The 27441-nt window shown below is 40.2% G+C and overlaps 1 protein-coding gene across 1 annotated transcript in view; it reads right to left on the reverse strand.

The window, feature by feature from the left end:
• Window positions 1–27137, reverse strand: part of EEFSEC (eukaryotic elongation factor, selenocysteine-tRNA-specific) — a gene marked incomplete at its 5' end in the record, with an annotated part of 54797 nt that extends 27660 nt beyond the window's left edge. The window contains 2 exons of the mRNA XM_009867454.1: window positions 12274–12430; window positions 26499–27137. Coding sequence (XP_009865756.1) covers window positions 12274–12430; window positions 26499–27137 — 796 coding nt within the window. The remainder of the gene's footprint in view (window positions 1–12273; window positions 12431–26498) is intronic.
• Window positions 27138–27441: the final 304 nt, after the last annotated feature.

Raw genomic sequence — 27441 nt, forward strand, 5'->3', positions numbered from 1 at the left:
TTAGCACGTTTGCAGTCCTTGAAAATGTCTGTCTTTCTCTCACGCCTGCAGTGTTACCTGGCACACGCTGCCTGGCGCAGCCCGTGTTACCCTTGTGCTAGCTTGAAAAGATAATTCATTGCAATCAAAGAAAACAAGTACATATTGCTCATGTTTTAGTATCAATCCTGATGAGCAGGTACTTCAGCAACACCCAGGCAAACAGCCCCTTTGCCCAACACGCCCGTACATTAACCGGTCAAATTAGAAAAAAAAGGAACGTTGTTGTTCTTTCACAGACAGAAAACTGAGAAGGTAGACAAATACCTTCAGAAGTTAATACATACCTGGCAGCAAAACCACGTACCAAATTAAAAATACTCAGGTGGACAGCAAAGGCTTGTACCATACAAACAATGCTCTTCATTGCAGTGTTCTTCATTTATATACAAAGAGACAGTTTAGGATGAAACAAGAAAATAATTGACAGGACAGGCACGTGTCTATTTTCTCAGGTGAGGGTTCTACATCTGTTAATGTATTTACTATAAGAAAAAAAAAACAAGTGGCTGAGGCTGCTTAGGGTAGTGTAGGCAAGGATGTTTGGAAGGGAAAGGGGCTGTAGAAGGAAGAAAAAGTAAATGCCAAATAGAGAGGGAATCAAGTGGGAACAGGAGAGATAGATTAGGGTAAGAAACCAGAAATATGTAACTGGGTAGCTCATCAGTTGTAAACAGGAACAACAGGTTCTATAAATTACTCAATTGTCTTTAATTCCCAATTTGGAGTAGTTGGGGGAGATAAGGGGAAAAAAAATGGGGAGAATTGGGGACTCAGATGTTTAAAAAAAAAAACACCAAAAACACAAACCCAAACCAAACAACTATTATGATAAAACCTACAGCCCCAAAGTATGCAATATGGAATTGTGATGACTGAAGTTACAACCTCAGATATCATATAGAAGATTTTTCTATGCAGGATGGTGGTTTTCTCTGCTTTACCTATAACTTTAATATTACTTAATACCTAGAATAAGAAGTATTTTCTGCAGCTTTTTTAACTGCCATAATACTGTAGTTACAGGCAGGAAACATTTTTGTTGCTTATGCATAATATTATACAAAATCATGTTAGCACAGGCCCCCCCACCAAAACAGGTCTATTGAAGCTCCAGTTATTTCCTATTCTTTATTAAACACTGCAATTCCTTTGTGAAAACACAAACCCAAGAATGTTTCACACAGACTTCCTTGAAATCAATGCATACTGTTAAGAACAACTATTTTTTTTTCCCCAAACTCAAAACATGGATCAACCTCTTGAGGTTAACGTCCTTGTCACACAACAGTTCTCACCCACTAAGCACCGGCCACTGGTGCGAGTCAATACTTCAAATAGCCTACAGTCTGCAAACCACAAAGCTCTGCGCCTCCAGGAAGCCCCCATGGTGTGTGTTTTTACTCTGACTTCAAAAAGACACAGAACAAACACCAGTGGAAAGGGAAGGTGAAAGGCCCAAGGGAGGAACGATCAAAATCAAGTAAATAAGCACAAACAGTTTACAGAAAGCGAGAGATGCTTCATTGCCAGAGGGCAATCTGAAGGTATGAGCTACCCTTGTGGAGACGTTTAATAATATCAAAGTTAAATTCTGCAAAGGCTTGGAACATAAGTATTTTCCACCCAAATACTGCAAAGCCATCAGTGAAGATTGTAACATTCAAAGCTGGCAGCATCCTACTCTGCACACAAGAAAGCAGAAACACAAGTGAAGGAAAGAATTCCTCCTTTGGTGTTGTATAAACTACAGAACTGACAACAAGATCTCCATCACCACTTCCTTGCTCTACGTAAACAAGAAGGCTCCTGGAGAAAGCACCTTAAACATCTCAAGGAAAAAAGAAGCCATTATAAAACATAAAGTCCCCAGTACATTTTTTTGGACCATATAATGATCACCTTAAAGAGCATCACAGTTTGACAGTTCAGGCTCATAACTGAGTCTACAGCGAACCTCTGGATCCCTCCCTTTTAGCTGGACTGACATCAGCTAAGTCCTTACCAAGAAAAAGGGCCTTTCCTTCCCAAAAGGACAACACCTCGCTGAGCAGTAGTGAACCCATACAAAATTTTATCAGACATACGTATTTTGTTACTCTTCAGAAGAAACCATACTTGGTCCCTTCAGCATTTTTTTCAAGGCACACACTGAAGCATCCTAAATCTGTAGAGGGAAGCATAAAGGTTCTTATGTTGAACTAGATGAGAATTAAATAATAATTAAAAAAGGATATTCCCATTTGCTCAAAGAGAGATAAGGTATTACAGGATTATTATTTTTCCGTGCTCTAAGGTTGCTCAGCCAAACGGTACAGACATATAATAAAAAAACTGTTAGCGATATTCTTTCTTAAGAAAATAAATGTTTATTTCACATACATTGAAGTAACTACAGTGTATTGAATTTGCAAAATGAAACACATAAAAAGCACAACAACAAAAAACAAACAGAAGGCAGCACGTGCATCCTGCCCTTACATGCATAATGTGTAGCACACTAAACTTCTATAGTACTTCAACAAAGCAGGAGTGGTTGTGTCATTTAATCCAACTTGTTTGCAATTTCAGCAGCATAACCCCAGCGAAGTCAAAATTAAATGCAGAAATTGGTCTTTAAGGAACAGGATATTTGGTCTGTAGTGACTGTAGCAAGGCATCTTCACGTAGAGTGAAAAACATCCCAAAATGACAATGTTAAAACTTGAGTATAGTTCTATTCTGCATTGGTATGTTTATGGAAATATTGCAACTAGCAAATACACAAAATAGAGTAGGATTACTTTTATAGGGGAAATAAGCTTGTTCATTTCCTCATTTTGAATATTTAATGTTGCTACACACCAACACGGTGATTCTCCCCCCACTTTTCCTTCAGGAAGGTAACCTTCAGTAGAAGTCCATTTGACAAAGGATTTCCTAAGCGTGTTAGGGAGTCTAATGGGCTGGTTTACCTGACGGCAGTACGAAACCAAAAGATATTAGATAATTTGGAAAAGGTCATTAGACAAGTGATTAGTGGTGATGTGATGGCAAATACAAGCTGAGAACAGAAGAGCCTGCTCAGCTACAGCAATTCCAGACATGTCCTGCCAGTGATCTGGGCTGTGCAATAGGGTCCAAGTAGCTTACAGCTGCTGTTGTAATTATTAAAAATTCAGCAAAGTAGCAGCCCTGAATACGTAAGATGCTCCTTTTCTCCCAGGGAATGCAACTTTCCACAATAACTACATTCCCCCACAACAACAAAGCCTGGATTAGCTGGAAAGACTTATGACCACAGGAGACCCTACACAGAAGTAAGGTTATAATACGCAGCAGCACTACCAGCTCTCAGTTTTACCACAAATCTCAAGATAAGTGAACTTCTTTCGAAATCCCAGATCCCAGAAATATGCAACTGAGTGTAGATCTCAGTTTGTTTAATTTATGTATCTAGCTCTTGTGGCTTAGAAGAATCTTATATATATGATCTGAGTTTATCTAAGAAAAGAAACAATCTTTACACATTTTTTTTTTTAATAAAAGAAAAATCATTCTTTGGGAGCTTACCACTGTGAGTACTTTGGACAGCTGACTACCAATGTCATTGCCAACTGAAATAACAATTGTTCAGTTTCAAAATACTGGTAAAAACCCATAGTCATCTCCCAAACTCTCCCAACACTATCAGATCCATGTTTTATCCTCAAGATAAACGAATTCTAGCTATAGCATCTTTTTATTTTGCAACAGGGATTTGAAACTTAACTTCAGGCTACTAGTAGAGCAATTGGTGTTCTTGGAGGCATAAAAGGAAACTGTAAGCTAGCGGGCACTTGGAAAAGATTATTTTGGCAGCTCGATTCTCGACAGCCTCCACCTGCAGAGGGCAATCTCGAGCACAGAGCTAGACTCGAGTTTCCTTTCAGTCCTTCCTTTCAAAGGCTTACAAAATAACAACACTAGAGCATCCCCAGGTCAGAAACAAATCCCCTCTACCCTGCACATGCCTGAGGCAAACCGAAGGTGCCGGCAGGAAGACTTGAGGGCAAAGCAAGCTGTGACTGGCACAAGACTTGAGAAGATCAAGATGGGCAGGCAGGGCCAGTGGCAGACTGGAATAAACTACAGAAGCAAATGGGAGAAAGGTAAGAGCATTAACAGAAAAACTAGTCTACATGAAGATGGAGACTGGAAGCTCATATTAAGAGAAGGAAATATATCTAAGTGATTGCCAGGTTGGAGTGGCTTTTTTTTGGTTGTGGGGTTTGGGGTTTTTTTCATTTCTTGAGTGGTAGAGGTTCTGTGGAAGACACCCGTTCCATCTGCTGGAATTATTTTTCTTAATAGGATATTTTTTTCTTAAATTGTACAAATAATTAATTCATATTTACAGCAAGACTCCAGTGAAGTGCAAAAAATAAGAGCTGATTACTTGCTGAAGAGGAAAAAAAACCAAACCACACAACAGGACAACAGGTCCATTAAGAAGCATCACCCAAAACCAGCAACATTTTCCTTATGTGTGTCAGCATGGGGAATGCAACCACGCAATTGGACCTGTTATCAGAAGGCATCTCACAAAGAAGAGGTAATTATAATACTCTTTTTATATCCTGAAGTGTTAAATGCTTAAACTTCACCACCTTAATACTTGTCTTTTCAAAGTAATTTTCTTTAGACTAAGGCAGCGCCTACATCTTTAGTGCTTTCAAAATACAAATAAAAAGCTCACAAAAACATGCTCTGCAGAGTAGAAGTCACAGAAACGATAACCTAAGCATAAACAAAAAAGCCAGCAAAGCTGAGAGTTAAAGCTGGGTTTGCTTTGAGGCTGAGCTCAGGCTAGTGCAAGCATAAGGTGCTTTGATACTCAGGGTAGGGAAAAGGGTTCAGTGCACAATGCTCTTTACCACCAGTGGTCAAAGAGCTACGTGACATTTTCCTGAAGACCTCCCAAGGGGAGAGTGATGGTTATCGGTGTATGTGATGAGTAGGGAAGAAACACTGGGATTATATCATACGGTGCAGACCCACCAATGGTCTTTCCGTTGTGTTAATGGCGCCTTCCTGCAGCTGCCCTTGCGCAGAAATAGAAAGGGTGTGCAGGAGGAAACAAACAAACACACACAACCAAACCTCCATCTCGTTTTTTTTCAATTATCCAGAAGACCACTGTGTAGCCCACACTGTACCCAACACAAGGACTTACACAGGAGCTTGACCTTTTTTATCCACAGAAGCAATCAAGTTCTGCTACACGACCTGATGCCTGATAATTCCATAATCCGTGTCTGCTTGATCCCAGAAGAGCGCACTGCTGAACTGACACTCCACTGGCAACCTGAAATCCAGAGAAGAGCCTTGACCTCCCCTGGGCACAGCATCCACTCTAGTGTGCAGTGAGCAGCTGCCTCTGAAACCAATCTTACCATCAGCACCTCACCCTTCAAAGTTCTATGTTTAGAGACATAGTCCTGCAATTCTGTCACTACAGCCAAGACCAGGACCTACTGATACTAACGTGAATGAGGCAGACAGCCAGTTAATTAGTTAACACTTCCTTGTTTTCATTCAGAAGGAACATGCACAATTCTTGACCTCCATTCCACACAGAAAACACTCTAAGGTCAATAAATCTGGATATTCAGCCCCAAAGGTCAATACAGGCTTAGAGGATGTCATTCCTAAAAGGTAGGCTTGACTCCTTCAGGCCAATCTTCTGTCATAAATGCAGCACAAACTCCTAGTTCCTATGTGGTCACCAGGACTTGCACATGGCTGCAGTTTAATCCGCTCCAGAGGAGATCATACAGGGAAGCGATGCTTCCCTGGCACCAATCCTCTCCCAGCCTCTGTCCATACTGCACTAGCCAGCTTTCACAAAAAGAAGAGAAGGAGATTTATGCTTCAAGTACCCCTTAAGGATTTTGGGTTTTGTTTGCTTTAGAGGGTAGGGGAAGAGAGACTGTGACAGAACAAGCAGAGCTAATCTCCAGCTTTTAAATAAAACACGGTGACACAGATTCCATTGCCCTTGGGCTTTTGTGTTTCCTCTTGAGTGAAACCCTGCTCAGCCTCACCTGATACTGACAGGGATGGCAACCCACCAGGCCCTTGCAGCCAACAATTTGTTATTTTCTTTTATTAAAAGAGGAGCCAGGCTCGGCAAGCATGGACATTAAATGTGCCTAAATTTCATTTGGCCTAAGAGAAGAAGATTATCCTATTTTAATGCAACACAAGCAAAGAATTCCAAATGTCAAGATCTCCCACAAAAAGTATGCTGCTCAGTGACAGGAGGTTTAATTGTTCTCAGTCAAATGAAAAGGTTTAGACTGCCCCATTCCTGATGATGTCAGTAAGGACTACCTTCCAAATTACAAAATTACAAACATGACATTTATCTAGTCAAGTATTTAAAGCTTGTCTCCTACTGCTGCTTAAAAAAAATAATTAAAAAATTAAAATTAAAAAAATCTGTAACTAATACTCCATAAACGCCTGCTACAGTGGCATGGCGAAAGCTACCTTAAGAACGTGAGACACTTCTTAAATAATTTAAAATAAATAAATAAATAAGAACACAAGCTATTTCCAAAAAAGGAATTCTAAAAATAATGTAATACACAAATTATTTTACTGGTGCATTTTTCCATCTTTGCATAACTCCAATTTCCTCTCACGCTACTAAATTTCTATTCAACTTCCTTGCTTAAGTAGAGTGCTAAAAAAAAATAACTGATCCAAACCCCACTTAAAACCATAATTTTTAACTGGAATTAAAATTATGCAGAGTAGTGCTGTTCACCTACAGCTCCTATATTTTCACATCATGTCACTGACCACTTGGCAAGCCAGTGTGGGATCCCATCCAATTAAAAACGTATGTGGCAAAATACAAAAACACCAAAAGACACACCATCTCCACAATGTACTAAAGGGGAAAAATATTCTGAATGTCTACTGTTAATTTCATACATCGGAATACGAGGGATTCTCAAGAATAAGGCACAATGCGTAATTCTTAACACCTTATGTCAGCTGATACTAACGCTGTAGGATCCCAGAGGCATTGTCGGCCCTGAACCAGGGAGCACATCGTGCTCGTACTTCAGAGGAGACTTTTATGGCACATTCAACCCCTCTATCGCGACAAGCAGTGGAAACAGTGAAAACAGACTCGCTCTCATACACAAAAAACACTTATAAATTCAAGGTAAAAAGTTACCAGCAACAAAAGGCAAGGTCATAAAAAAGTTTGGCTTCACCTGTTTTAAGAAACTTAAAACTACTCTTTATCCTGTACATGTAAAAGAAGAGCAAAGCCAAAAAGCTTGTATTCTAATATTCTCATTTGTATCTCTTCTTATGAAAAGTGTGCCTTTTATTACATTTGAATTTACTCAATTCAGAAACGTGTTCTGCTGTTACAGGTGTTGGATATGCACCGCTTCTTTTGCATTAAGAAACAAGGCAGCTTTTAACTCGACTCACATATAGCAATTTTTCCTGTATTGAGTCAAAAAGAGAAGAATTGCAGTCAAACACACCGCAGCGCCTCAGAAAGGACAAATGCTTTACTAGCAACTAGATAGTAAAGGCAAAGACAGAAAGTGGATTATGCCTGAAATATCACATATGCTCTGGATAGACTTAAAAAGTTGCTACATTTTACAATAATTAAAACCAAGACAAATGCAACATGTCGACACCAATGAAATGGGCATATCTAGAGGCAATCTTTTAACAGATGTCATGAGACACATCAACAGATCATGATTTTGCAAATCAAGCAGAGTTGTACAGGGTCAATTCCTGTGTGACAGTTAAACAAAATCCACAATTCACACTAAGTTATTCAAACAATTCACTGAACTTTTCTCTGAAATTCTTATCAGCCAGCATGACATTCCTAGGTGCAATGTACGTTGAAATAAGCCTATTCCAAAGACTGTCATTGTTAGCTTTTGCCTTCTTTAGAATAAGACACTTAAACATACAGTTCCCGGCCCCCCAAACTTCTTGATTTCAAAAGGTGAACAATACTTTTCACTCGTTTACCTCAACTATATAATGCCCTGTTCCCATTTACAAGTAAAACAGCTGCCACATATCACCCACCTCAGCAAGAAGCACTTCAAGTAGCTCGCTCCCTCACACACACGAGCTTAACTTACAAAGCACTGTAGTTAAACTGGCTTTCAAATCCTGTTTGTTTTCTAAGCAGCTTCTTAAACTAAGCAAAACTCTCTTGTGAGTTCGGAGATTATGTCGCCCTTTTTGTGTATTTGATCATACAACCAGATGGGAAAGTAAGCGTCATCTTGTCAATCAACGTGCCTTGAAACTTCTTCCTCAGCTTGAGCACAAACAGCTCCACAAGCTAGTCCTACAGAACAGCAGATCCGTCAGCAAATACTTTTTTTTAATTAAACTAGACACTGCTGTAAACAGTCTAGAAAGTAGGTTATACCTTGTCATTCAAGCTATAAAGGCATGCCTGAACACAAAACCAGAAATAAGATGAAAAATACATTTTCCTACTTTCTACCACCCTGCTCCCTGTCCATTTTACCCTGACACGGGCACAAGCAAACATCCAGACATGGGAGTATTCTCAAAATGGAACTGCATCATCTTCCTCTGCAAAGAGGATCTGGCAGTGCACGAAAACTCTGCTAAATAACATCTCTCAGAAGTCAAGTCAGGCTTTGCTTTATTTCATGTTATTAGCTTTACTTCTACCTCCTTGGACCACCCTAAGGGATTCTTCCCCATTATGTTCTTCAAATACTGCAGATAATCATATCTCCCACTTAGACATAATTTAGCCAAGTTTCATGCATTTCTTTTCATCTTCTTTCCCTCATAAATCAATCCCTTCAGCCTCTCCAGCATTCTTGCTGCTCTTCCCTGAATTTCTTCCAAACTGCTGACATCTTTCAGTGACTGAGGAACTTCCAATTGCATGCTGTACTCTAGATGTGCTTTTTACTGTAAAGATAGATAATTAAGCCTTTTCAAGAAATATTAATGCTCCAAGTCTGGAATAAATCTAAATCAATTTTTTTTTAAATTTTTCTTTCCAGAATGGATTGTAATTATCCTTGTTTCACAGAGCAGAAGAGCAGATAGAATTATCTAGCTTATTGCTGCACACAAGCAGTGCCAGAATAAGAAACAGATCCACGTTCTGCCATTCCCAGTCATAAGATCTGCCAAGTTTCAACCCACAGACAACGTAAAACAGCGTTCCTAGGCTGTGATCTACAGGCCAACACCAGGCACTTCCAAGTGACTATGGAACAACACTCGCGGAGCCCAACACTCGCTCGAGTGAGCAGGCCCCATGCTGGAGACAGACTGAGAGAGTTGGGGCTGTTCAGTCTGCAGAAAAGGCGGCTCCAAGGAGACCTTATTGTGGCCTTCCAGTATCTCAAGGGGGCTAAAAGAAAGCTGGTGAGGGTCTTGTTAGGATGTCGGGTAGTGATAGGACTAGAGGAAAAGGATTAAAACCAGAGATGGATCAGTTCAGACTGGACATTAGGAAGAAGTTCTTCCCCATGAGAGAACCGGTGAGACACTGGCACAGGTTGCCCAGAGAGGTGGTGGAAGCCCCATCCCTGCAAGTTTTTAAAGCCAGGCTGGATGGGCTCTGGGCAACCTGATCTGGTGGGAGATGTCCCTGCCCATGGCAGGGGGGTTGGAACGAGATGATCTTTAAGATCCCTTCCAACCCTGACAATTCTATGAGTCTATGGAGGCTGCTGGCACCAGCAGGACCCTGGGACACCCGCGGCACACCAGAGCCTGCCACCGCCTTAAGAGGTCAGGACACAAATCTCCAGCACACCTACCTGATTTTTATTGCTCTGGAGAGGTTTGTTTCTAAAACCAGCCCTCTACTATCATCAGGTTAACTACCCAAACCAGCTATTCAATTCCAGAGGTTAAGACTGGTGTTAAACAGGAGAGGAGTGACTGACTGCCAGGCTGAGGCAGTCCAAGGCAGTTTTCAACTTGCATGCTTCATTTCCTTCCCTTCCCTCTCACTCCCCCATACATTTGTGAAGGAATCGCGGGAAAATAACTTCAGGAAAATTAAAAAGAGCTCTTCACAAAAGAAATCATTAAGAGAGACTATATGAGAGGAGGCAAGGCTGAAAAATGGGGGAGAAAGGGAGAGAAGAGTCTGATCAGTTAAATTTAATAGGGGAAAAAAAAAAAGCCACAAACAGGATGCAGACACATTAAAAAAGCAACACTGACCTAACAAAGGAATGTGAACTGCAGTTGACTTAAACAGCATCACAGCAATAGCCCTCCCCCTACATACAAATCTCTGCAACTCTTAAAGACACAGGGTTTTAGGCCCTTCCAGATTCTGTACTTTCTTTCCCCTGCTAACCACACATTGTTTAATATTCAGCTTGAGCTAATTGAGCTTATTGCCTCTTCCTTCCAGACAACACGAATACTCAAGTTTGACTCAGACTAAAGCAAAGCAAGTCTAAGTTCTACTATTTGCCTACCTCAGAGAGGTATTAAATTCTAGTATTCTGCTACATATTCTTCTTTTTGAAAGAACAAAATATAAAGGTCCTCTGTTTCATAGACTCATCAGAGTATAAGCAAGATTATCTAATGAACACCTTGATGAGAGTGTAATTTCTTCCCACTAGCTCAATATACAAAGTAAAAAAAAAAAAAATAAAAATCAATATTCTAAATCTCTCTATGATTTTCTTTATGTTACAGCAGTTTGTAGTTGTAGTTCCTGCTCACAACCACTGTGACAAAGATTTCTTATTAGAATTCTCCTCATCTCATGAAGAACCAGTTCTCCATCCAAAACATGGAAATGGCAACACAAACACAATCCTCCTGCTACTCTTTCATCATATTTTTGCCTCTGGGAGAAAAAAGCTACTAAGAACACTATATTTTTAAGCAAGATATCATCTTGATTTTAAGCTTGAACCCTTTTCAGTGTTAAGGTCATTTACACATCATTTCACCACCTACCTAAAGGTACCTATTCTTGGTAAATGCTTAAAAGCTTTTGTATATGAGAAAACACAAAGTGCACATCTGGTGCAACTTCTTTCTTTAAATATGCACTGTGCTTGCTAATTAGGCTTTCAGATCTACTTGCAAAGTCTAGCATTTGGTGACAAATCTGGAATTACAACTAGGCCAGAATATACAAGGGGTTTTGTCTCGTCAGAAACTTGCATCTTGCAGTAGGCAGAAGGAAATTTGCCGACGGTCAAAATCGGCACAGTTGCATCGAGCCTTAAACTGAAAAAACAGTGGCCTTCAGCAAGAAATCAGGAAATGCAGTTTTCTCTATAGATCAAATGCTACATGATTGTTTGCTGTTATAGAACATTATGATTTCTTTTCTCCACTTTTACAACAGAAAGAATCTCACCCATCTCCCTAAGAGGGTGGAGGATTAACTAGTGACAAATGGGCTGAAGACACTACAGAAATACAGAAATACTCCTAGTATTGTTAAAATCTTATTCTAAGATCCGAGTCAAATGTATCACCTTTGAAAAGGCTCAGAACAACTTTCCTACCTTAAAAGATGGGGGAAAAAAACCCAAAACAAATGATGTTTAAACTCTAGCACCCATCTTTCCCCATGCTCTAACCTAAGGAGGCATAAATCCTTGCTCTAGTTCACCAAGGATGAAAAATACAATAATATATAATGTAAAACCAGGAGACACAAGCAATAAAAATAAAACTTAATATGTCCAAAAACTCATTTATCATGCAGTTTTTGCTTGAAGGCAAGTTAGGTAATAACATGCAGAACACAGCCAATTTAAGGAATTTGCATCCACTATACTATATTTAGTCAGTAGCTACAAGTAAAAATGATTGCAAGATTGCTTTCTTTTATTTTTTCAGGGGGGCTCTGGTGCAAATCACACGTATGTTGAGAAAGGATATATTGCCACAAACCTTTCTGGATAGAGTATGATTTCTGTGCTACTGACACTCAACAAGAAGTCATTTTGAGACCTGAGTTCACTGACACAAGAGATGTGGCTTCAGGCCATTTAGTCTCACAACGGAAGTCCTGGACACTGTCATTTCATTAGAAGAGGTACAATCCAACCGGGTACGAGCTGATTTCAGAACTTCAGCAGACTACACGTAACATTCAGACTTGCAACTTGGAAAGATCCTGTACACTTGACACATATCAGTATTTGTTAATTGAGAAGCACTTACCTGGAATTCGGATTTTAAATTTACCACTTTGCCCAAAACCACCATCTATTATTCCATCCTCTCCTGTAGATAGCTTGACTTTTAGACCCACAAAAATCTGTATGTTCGTTTCCTTTTTAAACAACGAACGACCAATCACACTGTAATCATCCATCACCTGCAAAAGAAACAAGATTTCATGAGTCCACAATCTAAAGTAACAAGAAAAATTATACCTATGAGATACACTAAGTTTGGTGAGTTCTATCACCTTGCTCTTGAAAAATCATTTACCCCTGAAATGAAATTCTAGATGAGCCATCTAAACTACTGAGTTTAAGGCAATTTGTGTCTAAAACCATAGAATAATTTGTCAATATATTTCTGCTTTTACATCCTTTCTCAGAATATAGGAAGAACAAACCTGCATAGGAACATGCTGTAAAGATGAGTTAATTAAAATATTTTTTCTGCTTTGAAATCTTTCATAGAAAGTCACTTAAGTACCTACATTCACAAAAGTTTATTCCATTACTTATCCTACAGCTAAGTACGTTATCACCTACATAAACATTCTCTGTCTCTCAGCTCCAGACCTGCACTCCAACAGCTACACTTCGACAGAAATGACAGAATTACTCAGAGTTTCTAAAGAGAGCCTTTTAAATATTCACCTTTACACACACATTGATTTGTCAAACTAAAAGTCTTATGGCCATTGTATCCAATTTTAATTTCAAGGTTTGTAACCCAGTGGGAAGACCCATTCTAAGTTGAATTCTTAATTAAGCTATCAGGAACAAGAGGCAGCAAGGTTGGTGGGTAAGGCAAGATAAACAACCCTCCCCTTCGGCATTACAAAGTATAAGGTGCAGTCAAGTGAACCTAATCCTGTAGGTGTGAATATCCTTGTACACCTAATGCCTGGAGTTACTCTACCTCGTAGCTGCAGCAAGAACATTTATTTACTTACCAGAAGAAATAAGGGGATATTACTTAAATCTTTTCAATATTTTTTTTTTTGGTGGCAAAAGCTGCTGCTGCCCTTCTTATCCAAGGAGCAATTTTTAGATAAACCTAAGAGTTTCAAAGACCAAAATGACTTAGAACAGCAAAGAACTAGAACCAATTTTGAACACCCCTGTTTTTTCCGTTCAAATGATGAGTCAAAGCATTGATGGTTTATTAAGCTCTCACCCTCCCTGAAGCTTCCTCCATAAACACTGGTGCATAGAGAGGCTCAAATCCCTACCATTGTTTACTATTTTGTTGCATACACATACCTCTATTTTAACATCGATCTCAGTACAGCAGTAAATCCAGCATCAGAACTTTAATTTTTATTTTAAATGGGATTTACTTGCTCAGCTGTAAACAGCCTTGAAAGGGCTGTGCAGTATTACCAAGCACTGGTAGGACCTCACCCTGTCCCAGACCACACATACGTGCCGGATGAGAAATGTCTACAGCCCTTCTTGCTTCTTTCACGTGGAGAAGACTACGGGCAGCCCCACTCCCAGCTGGGTGCAGAGGCAAGGCTGTATATGCAGAAGCATTCACGTGTATCAGTATTTGCTGCCTGAACATCCATCCCTCATCCTTTCCCAAAAGGTCACATTCCTGGTTGGGTTGTTGGTTTTTTTCCTTCTGGGCTTTTTTTTTTTTTTTATTTTAAGAGGTTTGTTGGAGGTTTTTTGGTGTGTCTGTCCTCTCCCACCACCTCAACAAGCACTGCTTCAAAATAGCTTGTGAACCATTAACAGTGGTATCACTGTTTGGCAACCTCTGGCTTAAATTTAAAAGTGAATAATGTCTTTTCTTCGAGCCAGTGACAATAGGTGGTGGTAGAGGAGGAAGATAAGCTTTAAGGCATGCTTGCTCTTCTTCAGGTCTGAAATAGAAGACTAGCAGAAAAAGCAGCTGTTCATTTCAACTTGAAGTGCACTTACATTCTCAAAACCTTCATTTTTCCAGTTGCATTAGCTGGTGAAATAAAAATATTACTTCTTCCTATAAATCTTTTATTCCTAAAACAAGAATTTCAAAATTGAACATTCCTCTCCTCTACCACTGGCTACGTGCCTCTTACCCCTGCATTTGAAATAGTCTCTCACACTGCAGTACAGATCTTTCCTGTATCTATTATTTTTGTAGCGGTCCCCCAAAATGGCACAGGAAAACAACTTTAAAGACATCATAAATGTCTTTTATTTTTCTAAGAGCACTTCAAAGTTATCTTTAACTTAATTAAAAATGGAATTAAAGGGTGAGCCATCATATTAGGCTGGCATGGTTTAGTTTTGATTTTCTCGGTCAAGGCTGTCACAAAAAACTCAGTGATTTCTATGAACCAGTGTTAGAGGCATCACATACCTTTGAGTAAATTGGTAATAACAACCTGCAATTAATAACAACAACAAAATCTGTCACCATTTAGGTACGTTGTATTGATTTAAACCCCCTCCATAAGTAAATGTGGTTTTTAGGATCTTGCTCCTGTACACGCAGTTTAGGAAAACAACCAAGGGCTCCAGCTGCACTGTTCCTTTCATTCCAACAAAGTGTTAAAAAAAAGCCAACCCCAAACCTCTCCTTCAGCTGATCAATACCTTTTGTGCATATCACCATTATTCCTTGGGCTTCTCTATAGGCCATTAGAAAAACAACTGCTCTAGCATTACTGAGATAATAAGCGATCAGTGACTTGCCTGAGTGGCTGTTTGGAATAAAACCCTTATGATCCGAAGTCTCATATGTTAAATACTATCCATCCCACCCTGTGCTGTCCGTCCCCTCAGTTAGCCTATCACAATTTACCCCTGAAGAAGACTAAATAATAAGAGAATGTCTGATGTAACAAGACCCAAGATAACTGTTCAGTCTTTGCAGTTAAGCGGATGGGTGAAGGAGACAATTCTACGTAGGAAACCTCATTTTCCCAACTCCGAGACCATGACAGAAAAATAAAAATCAAAATTTTTGTTGTAGTCTTGCTTAATAAAAAGGCACAAATGGATGTTGTTCTCTTCAACTGAAACTCAACACTTCCAATTACTTTACCAGCAATTTACCTCCAATCACTGGATTTTAAGTTAATCCCCTCTGAGTTCTCAGAACATCTACAATGGCAATCACTTTGCCTGCTAGCTGAACAGTCTTTTGGGAGATCTTTCCGCTTTCCTCTCAAACACTCTCTTTTTTGTTATAAAATATTATTAACTTAAAAAGCCAAATGCCGCAAAGACAGTAAGGGATACGCAGTCTGTTCTGAAGCAGCAGCAAGGGGCCTAGCAATGAGGGCAGACTAATTTTATTAACTTCAGGGAAACTTCAAAAAGCTTTAGGGCTTTAATGCCAGACAGAGACGACCCTGAAAGTCAGTTTAAGTGCTGCATAAACAAAGGATTAGGGCAAGAAAAAGCTGAAGGCTCCTTGCACTTCTTGTTTATATTGTCATACGACCTAGCAGGAGTGGGAGAGGGCTGCCTCTCTGACTTTAATCCCCCGTGGTGTACAGTGGCGTTTCAGTTCACTGACCTACATTACGATAATATTTTTTTAAATTTATGGGCAGAGGTGCAGAATCAAACTCGCTTAAGGACGTTAAAAAAAAAGGGGCAGGGGGGAAGAAATACCCAGAAGAGAAAAAATTTCTGGCTAGTATAGTCTCCCCCTCTCACTTAGGTTAGATCAGCAGCTTAAAAAGGGATTTCAAGTTCAAAGGGAATGTCTCTGTTACTCTTGTTTTATGGCTTAGACCAGAGGACACAACAGCACAGAGTTTATGAAATATCCCTTCCCACTTGGCTTTCGTGTTTGCAGGAAAAAAATAAACAGCACTTTATAACCACAGGTGAAATATGTGCCAGAGATGCACAGAAGGGTTTAGCTAACACCAAGAACTTCACAGAAAAGATTAACCACCTCACACTCTCCGTGCAAGCACGACTTAAGGTACGTTGTATCGTTTGCAAAACCACGGTTAACGTTACACATGTTGGTATTCAGCGCAAACTATGGTATAATTCCAAGAAAAAAATAACTCTGCTGTCTCCCTTTGAGCTGGGATGGCAAGCTACACTGTCCAGCCTGTTAAGCCACCCTCATTAAGGTAACTCCAAAATTACCATCTTCTGAACACCTCCGAACAATTCATCACACACATTTTGAGAGCAAATAACTCCATGTCTTAACATATCTGTAGGACAGAATAGAAACACGCAGGAGGAAAGAAAGCAGTGCCAGAATGAGACAGGAAGTAAGAAAAGGGTTGAGACAGAGAAAGTAGAAGCACTGAATATTCAGTACTAGAAAGAGAAACAGAGAGAAAAGAATTACCTTTCCTGATTTAATCTACAAGTATGTGGTTTTAAATAGAAATAAAACATCTTTATTAAAAGGATAAAAACAGTTATGAGGATTATCCTCAGCAAACTGATAACTGGCCCAGTGAAACCAAAGCAGAAAACAACAGGAGGGGGAGAAGAACAAAAAGAACCTATGACTAACGCTGAAAATACGAAGTATTTTTATTACTTTTTTGTACTTTTTCCGAAGTACACTTGAGACATCTTCATCATGATTGGTGACAGCTCATTTATTTCTAGAAAACAGTTTCAAGCACTTTCCATTTCTGTCAGAAATTGGAATATTCTGGAGGCTGTAAATTCCTCTTCTTTTAAAAACATGGCTTTGTGCATTGAGAAAACGATAGTACATGAGACCACAGAAAGGGTGAAAGAACTCAGGATTTCACCGACAATGGGGTTTGCAGCTTTTCTGATTCTCCAAAGACTGTTCTAGCTTACAGTTTGTTACCGAGATCTGAGTGAACAACTTGGTACAAAGAAAGATGATTCGGTCAGCCACACCGTTTCCTTACAAGCTTATGTCAGCATCAAAGTATTAAAGGCTTGTCTTCCTGCAAGTCCCTCCAGCACTAGCAGCTCGCAGTTACACGTTGGGCTCTAAAGATGTTCTTCCTCACCACCCTCCAAGTGAACAAACTGAACTTCTGCCTTTGAACCTCCACCCAGAAGGAAGAAACATAGGAGAAAAGTTATCTCCTTCAGTACTTCATGCCTTATTACTGCTGTTTCAATCGAGCAAGAAGCCATCTCACAGACATCTCCGCATGTCCACTGACTTGGGTTTCCAAGTATTTGTCCCATCTCTCCCCAGCCTGTTTCTTGTATCCACAAAACATCCTTTCTCAGTAAAGGGCCAATTATATTGGACAATATCTAGCAAGCAGCTATAAATGCCCTCCCTCTTCGTTGAGAGTTTTGCCATCCCTACAGCCTGGTTAAAACCAGTACAGCAGTGGAAAATGGTCTTGAGTATTGAGTTAGGACAAATAGTAAGAGCTGCATAACCCAATTGGTTTAGATTTTAAAAGCTCTATACATACAAATCTGCATTATCCAGGCACACAGAGGGTACAAACAGAGCACAACTTCATTAAGCACCTTTATAGTGCAAGTTTCCTTCATCTCTACTCAAAGTTTAGAAGGGCTGAATATCCCCCCAAAAAACCCACAGGCACTAAATTCCTGACACAGCCTAGTTAATGACACATCCATTTTACTAAGTGAGGAGAAACCGCTTGGTGTCATGATTTTATTAGCTTTACACCAATCTATGGTGTGTTCCTTTTATGTAATAAAAGCATCATCAGAGAGGGAAGAGGAGGCTACAGACTCCTACTATATAGCGTACTGCTCAGGACCTCCATCTCCAGATCTGCCAGCCCTGGCTTGAAACGCTACAAAGATTAAAAACCCTGTAATGCTTATTATCCAAGCACAAACCATGAAAGAGAGGCTGTTCTGTAGAGCAGAAGTCTCGTAAGAACTGCTCAGAGAAGATTGCCAAGATGAAGAGGGCTCCTCCAAGGCTGCAGTTCTGAGCAGCCAGAAAGCCTCCGGCGTTATGCCCGTGGCTTAAGAACACTCAGGCGCTTTCTCCAACGATGTCAACTGGGGCCATCTCAGGTTCTGAGATCTTCAACATCCAAAAGGAACCATCAGTGAGACCTGGCGAGTTTCATGTGGAACAGCGCACAGATCTGGCACGTAGCAGCAGGCCAAGTACAGTGGCAGTTAGTTAATTTGTTTCTAGAGGCAACCGCCCACAAACAGCTTGGGGAGGACGGAGAGGAACAAAGCAGAGAGGCTTACAAAGCCCTCACTGGAAAATAAGCTGGCAATGAGGACAGGCCTGCCAAGAGCTGCCAGAAGCAACTGATGCTGAGGGAGAGGGCTGACTCTTGACAGGGACTCACATGCCCTTCTGAAGGCCCTGCGTGGAAACACAGACACCCCAGCTCCCTCCCCTGCCCTGATGATCCCCCTCTGGAGGGCAGATGCCCGGCCCGAAGCCCGACAGCTCTCGACCAACAGTTTCCTTCTGCCCTTTGGTTAACGAGGTTTGGGGTATCACGCGATGCAAGCCCATGCTACGCTGCTGAGTATTTCTAGCTCAAATCTCAGGGAAGGCGTACAGTAGAGGGACGGTTACAGTTCAATAATATACAGGTTCAGTTTTACTTTACCTTTTTACTTTAAAAAGTCCTAGGTTTTATATAAATGTAATTTCCTAAGTTATTTAAGTTGCAGAATTGGGCACTTAAGAAGTTAAGAAATGCCAGATGTCTATACAACCTTATTCCTGTCCCTCTTTGATATGGTTTGTGATACAGTCTTTACATGACCACATCCAAAAAAATTTCACAGGAACCCTGCCTTATTAAGTACACAGGGTAGAGGCACAGGGGAACAGAATTAATGTTGCATAGGCAACTGTAAATCTGGTATTTCCTAACTTTCAAGTGCTTGATTTTGCAACCTAAGTAACATTCTTTATTTATTTTTGTATCCAATAAATAAAATGGTGTATTGGTTGCCTTGCTGACAAACCGATTCCCCCACAGGTGACTCTTACACAACCTCAGAAAAATCAAGACCAGCTGTCCATACACTTGTAAGACCCAAAAGCATGTCTGCATTTTAAATTTAATAATATAAATAATAACCATAGGTGTTACTCAAACCTTGCAAAATTCTACTACCCAGTCACGTGGAACAAGCCATTCTTTTGTTGGTGAGTGAACAAAATACCAATCTTTTCATATGAGGGAGCAAGCAGATTCTGACTTAGCTGGTACACTTTTATGACAAATTTATTCTACCGTGTTAATCCATACGTTATGTCAAGTCAGTAAACATCACCATTCTTTTCTCAGTACTGTTTAACAGAACTGGTATTTCTATTTAATGAGCATACAGCTCTCCGCTTCCCACACTAAACTTTCTCAAACCCTATTCTCAAAAACTAAACAAGAGCCAATAAAGGCATCTTTTATATTCCTCTTTTACAGTGCATTTTAACTAGTGAATGTGCTGTGCACTTTCATTCACCTGATTGCCTTCATCTCTGTATTATTACTGTATTTAGCATACCATCAGCAGCCAAGCAGAACCAAACAAACTCATGTTCAGACTTCAAAGCAGGAAAAATATTAATTGTGGCGTCTGCATGTTTACAGTAGGTGGAGCGACATCCACCACTTCTCCTTGCTAGAGCCGCAGAAGGTTCTACAGCCAGCTCGGGTCGCTGCCAGTGCCCGCAGGCAGCACTCGATCAGGTCTCTCCGTACAGCTTGGCCTTGGCACTCCCTGTGTGCCCGTAGGAGTCTGCACACAGGATCCATCACCTAGAAAGCATCATCGACGGGCTAATGCAGTATCTTTCTTGCTATCCTGCTGGAACAACAGTGCCATTATTAGAAACACCAGCCCTAGTGAGCCAATGAAATATCCTTTATCTAGACATAAGTTACATAGGAGAACTATCTAAGTGGCTAAAATTCACTTCTCTCCACTCCTAGCAGCATGGCAGCCATGCAACAGAAAATTCAAGAAACAGTATTTCTGTGGCAGATATTTCAAATTCAGTGTGCAGGCATAACTGTGAAGCAAATTCTGATACTATTCATAAGATACCAGAAAGGATTCAGGAAAAAAAAAAGCCACCAGTATTGCTCCCACATGATCCACTGCTCAGGAATGTGCTGCCTCTCCAGGCAAAGACAACTTCCCAGAAGCCTGGTCTCATCCTCTAAGTAAACCACAGTGCATGTTCCTATTCACTCATGGCCAAGTTCATTCTTTCTCCTTCATCCTTCAGCAGTTGGGGTAAGCATGTGGCTGAGCTACTCTAAACTTGACACTCAAGTAAACTAAATGTTGGTGTTTTCATTCATAAAAAGCCACAAGGAACTGAAGGACAAAACATGACTGAAAATTGTTTAAAAACCTACCATTTTTCACAATTGCTGCTTTTTGAAATGTCTAGCTCCCTAGTCTAGGTCACTGCTGGCCATCAACAAATTTAAATACTATCTTCTCAAACTTGCTGCAGTTGCCTACTAGTACTCATCTCCACAACATCTCATTGTTCTTCTGAAAGGCCAGAAAGATCCATTAAGCGATGGTGACAAAGACCTTCCATTTGTCCACTCAGGTAATGCTCTAACACACCTCTTGTTATCCTACTGTAAGAGGAGGAAAAAAAAAACAAACCCTAACACTTTTAGAAAATGCTGAAGGATAAGCTTTTTCTCTTCCATTCAGGCTTCAGAAGAGACGCTCTGATAAACATCTTGATAATCTACCCTGCTTTCACATCTTATTCCTTCCACCATACTTTTCTCCTTGTGGCCACTTAGATCACATAAATATCCAAACAATTGTTTGAATAACATATTGTTATTAAGTTCTTCCACCTTCCAGAAACTAAGCATGCCAGTTACATGATGGCTCAGTCCCCACAAGAATGAGTTCAATAAGAATACTCACTATACAGCAACCCACAAAATTTGGGAACGCAGTTCCCAAATAAAACTAGGGACAGCCCATGGCTGTAACACGCAAAAGGAAACTGCTAAAGAAACAACTGCAACATGATTTCCATCAAGCCTAAGAGCAAGGCAAATAATGAAAAAAATACATGAAAAAACTTGGAAATACACAGAAAGAATCTTCTTAAACCTTCAAGAAGGACAAGTCCAGGAAAACATCCTGCTATGCTTAAAATAGGAAACAATCACAGCTGAGACAGACATACATTTTTCACTACATGAGTTTGAAAGTGCAGAAGGCGCAGCTTGTGCCAGGCAAGTAAGGCAGAGAGTTTTCTTATCCTTTTGTTTCTGTCACTGACCTACTGATTTACGAGCATCCCCCACAATAGGACCCTGTGGCAACCATCCCAAGATAAATCCTGCTTGTGCAAACACTTTCAAAACAGGCAGAATATCTGAGTCATGCAGGAAAGCATGATGCACTTCTACAGTTCACCTTTCAGTTTAAACTCTCTGCACTCAACCTGTATGTCCATGGAAGCCAAAGAGCAAATAAGCTGACAAATACAAAGGATTTATCCCAGGAACTGAGCAGCTGCCTCATGAGTCAGACTCTGCAGTGCCATGGAGAGGTACAATCCAGAGAGGAAGATATTCCAGAGATGGGTTTAGAATTAATTCAAGTTCTCTTTGCCCAGCTGACTGGTGAGCAGTCTGTCTCTAGAAGCACAAGGATAACAGGTGCCGTTCACCTGCACAATTTGCTTGTCTCCGACTCCAGGGGCTGCTGATCTGCTGCAGTTTCGCAAAACCCAGCCAGTGCTGTGTGTCAATACAGATGGACAGACTTTCTTCACAGTATCTCGTTTGCCCTTTTTCCACCAAGTTTCCCACACCACGCTCCTTAAAGTGACACTGATGATCACAATAGCACTCTCAGCCTTGCTTTTTACCGGTTTATCAGTACAAGCCACTTGCTGCCAGCCTAGCTCTTTCCCCTACCGAAAGTACATTTGTCAGACAGCCAAGTCTCCAGAGGGCAACGGTCTCTGCCTCCACATAATCAAGCCAGAAAGATGCTCTTGACAGGAACTTCCCTCCACTGAAATTCTCCCCTCACTCAAGTCTTCTCTGCAAGAGAAAACTGGACTAGTAAGTGAACACAAACCTTTGCTAGTGCCCCCTTAGTTCTGATGGAATGGCAGGTTTGTATTTTCCTTAAAACTAACCCCTAAATGCTTATTCTAATCGCAGAACAAATCTGGTCTAAAGCCAACCAGAAGCATTCACACACTTCTACAACATCTCAAAAATATCAGATAAAAATCATAACTGCAGTTTGAATCATGCAACTTTTTCATAACCAAGATGAAACCTCAGCACAGTTAGAAGCAAGTTTCCTGCACTATACAGTACCCCAAACAACATTAGACTTCAACATCCCATGATAAATGTTTAAAAGCCAAATTTCTCAGATGCTACGGTAATAAATATCTAAAAACAAATTATTAAAAAAAAATCAGTAGATAAATAAGCAAAGATGTGAAAAAATAGGCTCAAGGATATGCTGTAAACAGGTAAATTTGAAGATCCTGGTGAACAACAGTAGTCAGGCTCTACTTCTCTCTCTCCAGTGCTCCACTCCATCTCAGCATTACTGAGGCAAGATACCTTAAGAAAACAGTGAGTGGTACCAAAAAGAAGCACAAGGGTATTGTTGCAGAACATCTGCCACCACTTGAGCAGATAAGAAAAGCCAAGAAGCTTATGTGTGAATTTGCACTAAAATGTACTAATTCAAGACCATCTGGCTAGTTTAAGTATGAATTTTTGCTTTAAAAAAGTACCCAGTTTGTGGATTTAATTTCCATGTGAAACAGCAAAAATGTCACACTTGCTCTTAAGAGAACCAAAAATATCTTTGAGAGTAAATGTTGCTCTTCTATTAAAAAACTCAAACAAACAAGAAATAAACAAAAAAAATCAAACCTTGAAATCCAGGAGCGTGCCATGCACAAGAAGCACAAACCAGAAGTACTGTGATGCTGAAACATAATGAATTCATAGTTCTTACTATTCCATCAGTGCTCTGAAATTAATCAGAATAGGAACAAAAAGCCAAACCATAAAAGCCTGATTTCTCCTGGGTAAACTGGTAGTTAAACTGCTGGGAATTTATTTAAATTCTAGCAGCAAGTGCGGGAGCCTGGGAGAGCCCACATCAGTTTGACTGCAGCATTTTACAAACAGGTGCTTCTGAATTCCACGACAACAAAGCTCTGGGCGCATGTTTCCACCTCGTGCTGAACCTGGGAAGGTGGACATTACATGCCCCCGTCTCCCTCTCTCCCAGCCTTTCAGGAAGCTATGAAGCTAATTTTCCCTGGCAGTATTCTCTGGAGGAAAAGTTCACTTTCTCGTCAAGGTAACATGTATTTTTTTAATTATTATTATTTTTTATGCATCCCCAGGGAAGGTAAGGAGGGGAAGCTTCCTTACTCAACAGAGAATGAAATTTTCCTGTATCGGTGCCAAGAATAGACACCCTAAGTTCAGCGATCCTAATCTCCAGCCATCCATCAGCAGCAGGGTGGGACCAGCTGATTCACATTTTCTATTAGCAAGCGACTTTGTGTACTAAAATAAGCCACCGTACCACCCAGTCGTTCCTGGCTGCTCTCTGCTCTGCAAAAGCACAGACTGAACAGTAGCCACCTCAACCAGCGCTGTACGTACTCCCCAGCAGGCCCTTCGTAACTGGCACAGTCCTCTTCCCACCAACTCTCCCAAACTCCCCGTGTGTCCCCGTGACTTTACACCATGAATGTTTCTTTCGACATCTGCTCCACTATCCTTTCAGAACTTCTCAGGGAAATTGACGTATTTACACTAAACTCTGAGTACCTACAGTACTGCAGGAGGCAGAACCCAAGAACAAACCTTACCTGCAGACAATGGCTACTGTTCATTCAATGGCAACTGTTCATTTACAGGGCCAATTAGTATTCATACAGACAGTGATCAGGGCCCATATATATATATATGGCACACTGCATGATAGATGAAAATAGGATAAAATAATAAAGCCTCCAGCTCTGCATTTTAAAAGGCACTGAAAGATATCAAAACAGCTCACTAATGTATCAGCCTAATAAGTTACTCTGTTGGTCAAATATTAAATAAACCACATTCATTGGTTATTTTCTGGACCAGAAAACAAAACATGTAATTTGATTAATGTTATTCCATTATTTATACAGTAAAATAAATAGCAGAATATATAAACTGGCAAAGGATTTAAAAAACAACTAAAAATGTATGACCAAGGCTCACGGCAAACTCCGTTAACACACTCAGACAACTTACATGCACACAGTCTGTACGCTGCAAGTTTTCAACTCCCACAGACTAGTGCCACGCATTGAGGGAAAAAATAAAGAAACCAAGACCAGTTTGTTTCAGTTAAACAAAACACAAACAGCATCTGTCTCCATCCATCACACAAACTTCTGGTCTCATTCATATTCCTACAGCTACAGAGAAACAAAAGGAGTCAGTAAGGCAGATCCTGCTGGATATTAGCAGCAAGGGTCATGCACGAGTGAGTACATTTCTAGCAAAGATAAAGGCAAATATTACACAAGTTCTAGAGCACCAGAAGAATTAGCATCCAGACACTTGCTTTTGGTCTAGAGCTTCTGTACAACACTTCAGAGCTGTTTCACTTCAACATCGCTATAAGGCAAAGAGAAAGGCCAATTCAAACAAAGGAAATAATACGTCTGCTACCAAGACTCTGAAGAGTGACTGCTGGTTTGGGTGTCCCATATAACCCATATTAATACAGACAAAACCTTCACAAAGCTACAGATACCCTCCTCCTAACTGCCCTCCTTCCTAGTGGCAAAACTGGCACCCACAAAACCCACGGCACACCACCTGTAGTTCCTTCGAACTGATCAGCCTCCTAAGTCAGTAGTGGAAATTCAAGGGAGAAACCCTAACTTTTTTACACAGACAAACAAAAAACTCCAAACACCTCGCAACATCAAAACCTCAGAGAAATGGGGAAAATATTAATTGCCTGTTTGATTTATGTAGGGGTGGGTGCGTTTACAAGAGAACCTCACTAATTCAAAATCACACCCTGACAGGGCTCTTGGTTAATTTTTCACTATTAAATTAGTAAAGCAAACAAACAAAAAAAGCATTTGAGAAGTCTGCATTATAAATTGCAAATACAGTAAAGTATGTTAAGTGTTTAGTCTCCTCTAGTAAAGTAAGTAGAGATGCTACACAGCACTCAACACAGCTTTACAGAATTTGGAAAAACCACTCACACTAAATATTTCATTCAACCAATTAGGGTTTAGATTAGGAAAACATAAATTAATAGTTCTTCACCCAAAATTTAATGAAATACCTACTGCACTAATACATCGATCTAACACTTACTAAAGTTCCCATCAACTTAGCTCACTTAGAGGTAAGCAATGAAATGATTTACATATTACATCTCCACCTAAACCATTCACCATGAAAAATTCCACTATGGGATGTAAAAATAAATGGGTCTCCACCGATTACTGAAAAGTAACCACCGCTAAGATAAACCTTTTGACAGCAATGTGATAATACCAACCACTACACAGTGTCTTTATCCATACTAAAGAGACAGTAAAAAAAAAAATCCCAATTAATTTTTACTGTAGATGCTAGTTAGCACCTCAATTTTCTGCCACAGTGAGATGAGCCAAGTACATAGACTGCGGCAGATTAACACCTGCCCAACATGGAAACAGCATACGTTAATCAAGGTCCAGGTTCTCCATGTCACAAGCTTGATTCCAATTTCAGCATGCTTTAGCTAAGGCATCTTGTAGGAGATTGGGTTTGCCTACTAAAATAAATGTTAATAACTAAAGTTCATATTAAAGAAAACGTGAAAATCTATACAAGAATAATTTTGTGTTACTTAATATAATGCTACTTTCTAGCTGGTTTACACCTTCTCTATATTCTTCAGTGTACTGCAGAACAACTGTGTAAAATACATCAGTGGAAGTTTTATCAACTGGGAAGAGAACATATAAGCCACGCGGGAAGGTGCACAAATAAAGCAAATTTGCAGGAAGAACAGAACGGCTGAACATCAAAAGGACCAGTGAAAAAACAGCATCAATTTACTAAACACTGCATTGAACTGAATAAACTAGTCACTTTTAAAGTGGTGACTTCTGACTGCTTGCAAGTAGCCAAGTATACAAAGTATATAAATACAACAAAAATACGTATAAAGACTTTGGAACAGTGAAAATTCTGTAGGTCATCAATATACGTACTTACGTGGAACTGGTATTTCCCCTTCCCATGTACAGCTTACCCTTTCCACTTGTCCTTCTTTGTGCTTCAGTTTGTACACTTTCAACTTTGGAAGGAAAGTCTCTGTGTAGTTCTTGTCTTCCATGCCTTGGAGCAGTACCCCATGGAATGCTAACCTGCAGGTATTTGCGTGAATATCTGTATCCAGCTTGGAACCGATCACAAGGCACAGTTTAGGACAAGTGACTGGTTTCTCAAACTCCAGCAAAGCCCACTGCTGTCTCGGGAGCTGGACTTCTGCTTGGTCTTTTTTTTTGTTCTCCTCTGAAGAATCTGAGTCCTTGGACAAATATTCCTCCTGATAAAGATAATCTTTTTCAAAATCAAAAACATTTTCTTCAATTTCTTCATTGAAGTCAGCAGGAGCTGGACTGAAAAACATCACTCTTCCCATAACTGTTTCATGACCTACTGTGATATGAAACTTGGCCTTGGTCTGAAGAGCTCCTCGAAAATATTGGATTTTCTTCAGGGAAATTATTGCAGCATGGATGGTATGAAGTGATTCTGGGGTGCAAATCAGGCCTCGTTCTAACAGTTTGGGATCAAACTGGGTTACACAGATACCTACTCTGTCACCCTGCATAGCATAATTCACAGGAGTATGGAACATCTGCATGGACTTGACTTTCTTTGTCACCTGTTGATGAAATAGAAAGAAAAAAAAAACCACAAAGGCAATTAATGGCACACAAGAGCATCTCAAGCACAAAACCACATATCACACCCTGAGCCCTTGGAAGATGATTGACCTTCTAGAAGATTCAAAAAGCAGAAAGTTGAGAGGCTGAGAACACAGCCCATCACTTAAAAATACCACAGGTTTGAGCCTCTTGGCTTATTCTGCTTCTGTTCACAAGACTGAAGATTCTCATGGCCACAGTTATGTTACTTGCATCATCTGTGCTGCAATACCTACACACTGCCTGCAAATCACCCATGCC

This window comes from Apaloderma vittatum, unplaced genomic scaffold, assembly GCF_000703405.1.
Source record: "Apaloderma vittatum isolate BGI_N311 unplaced genomic scaffold, ASM70340v1 scaffold9144, whole genome shotgun sequence".
Taxonomy (NCBI): domain Eukaryota; kingdom Metazoa; phylum Chordata; class Aves; order Trogoniformes; family Trogonidae; genus Apaloderma; species Apaloderma vittatum.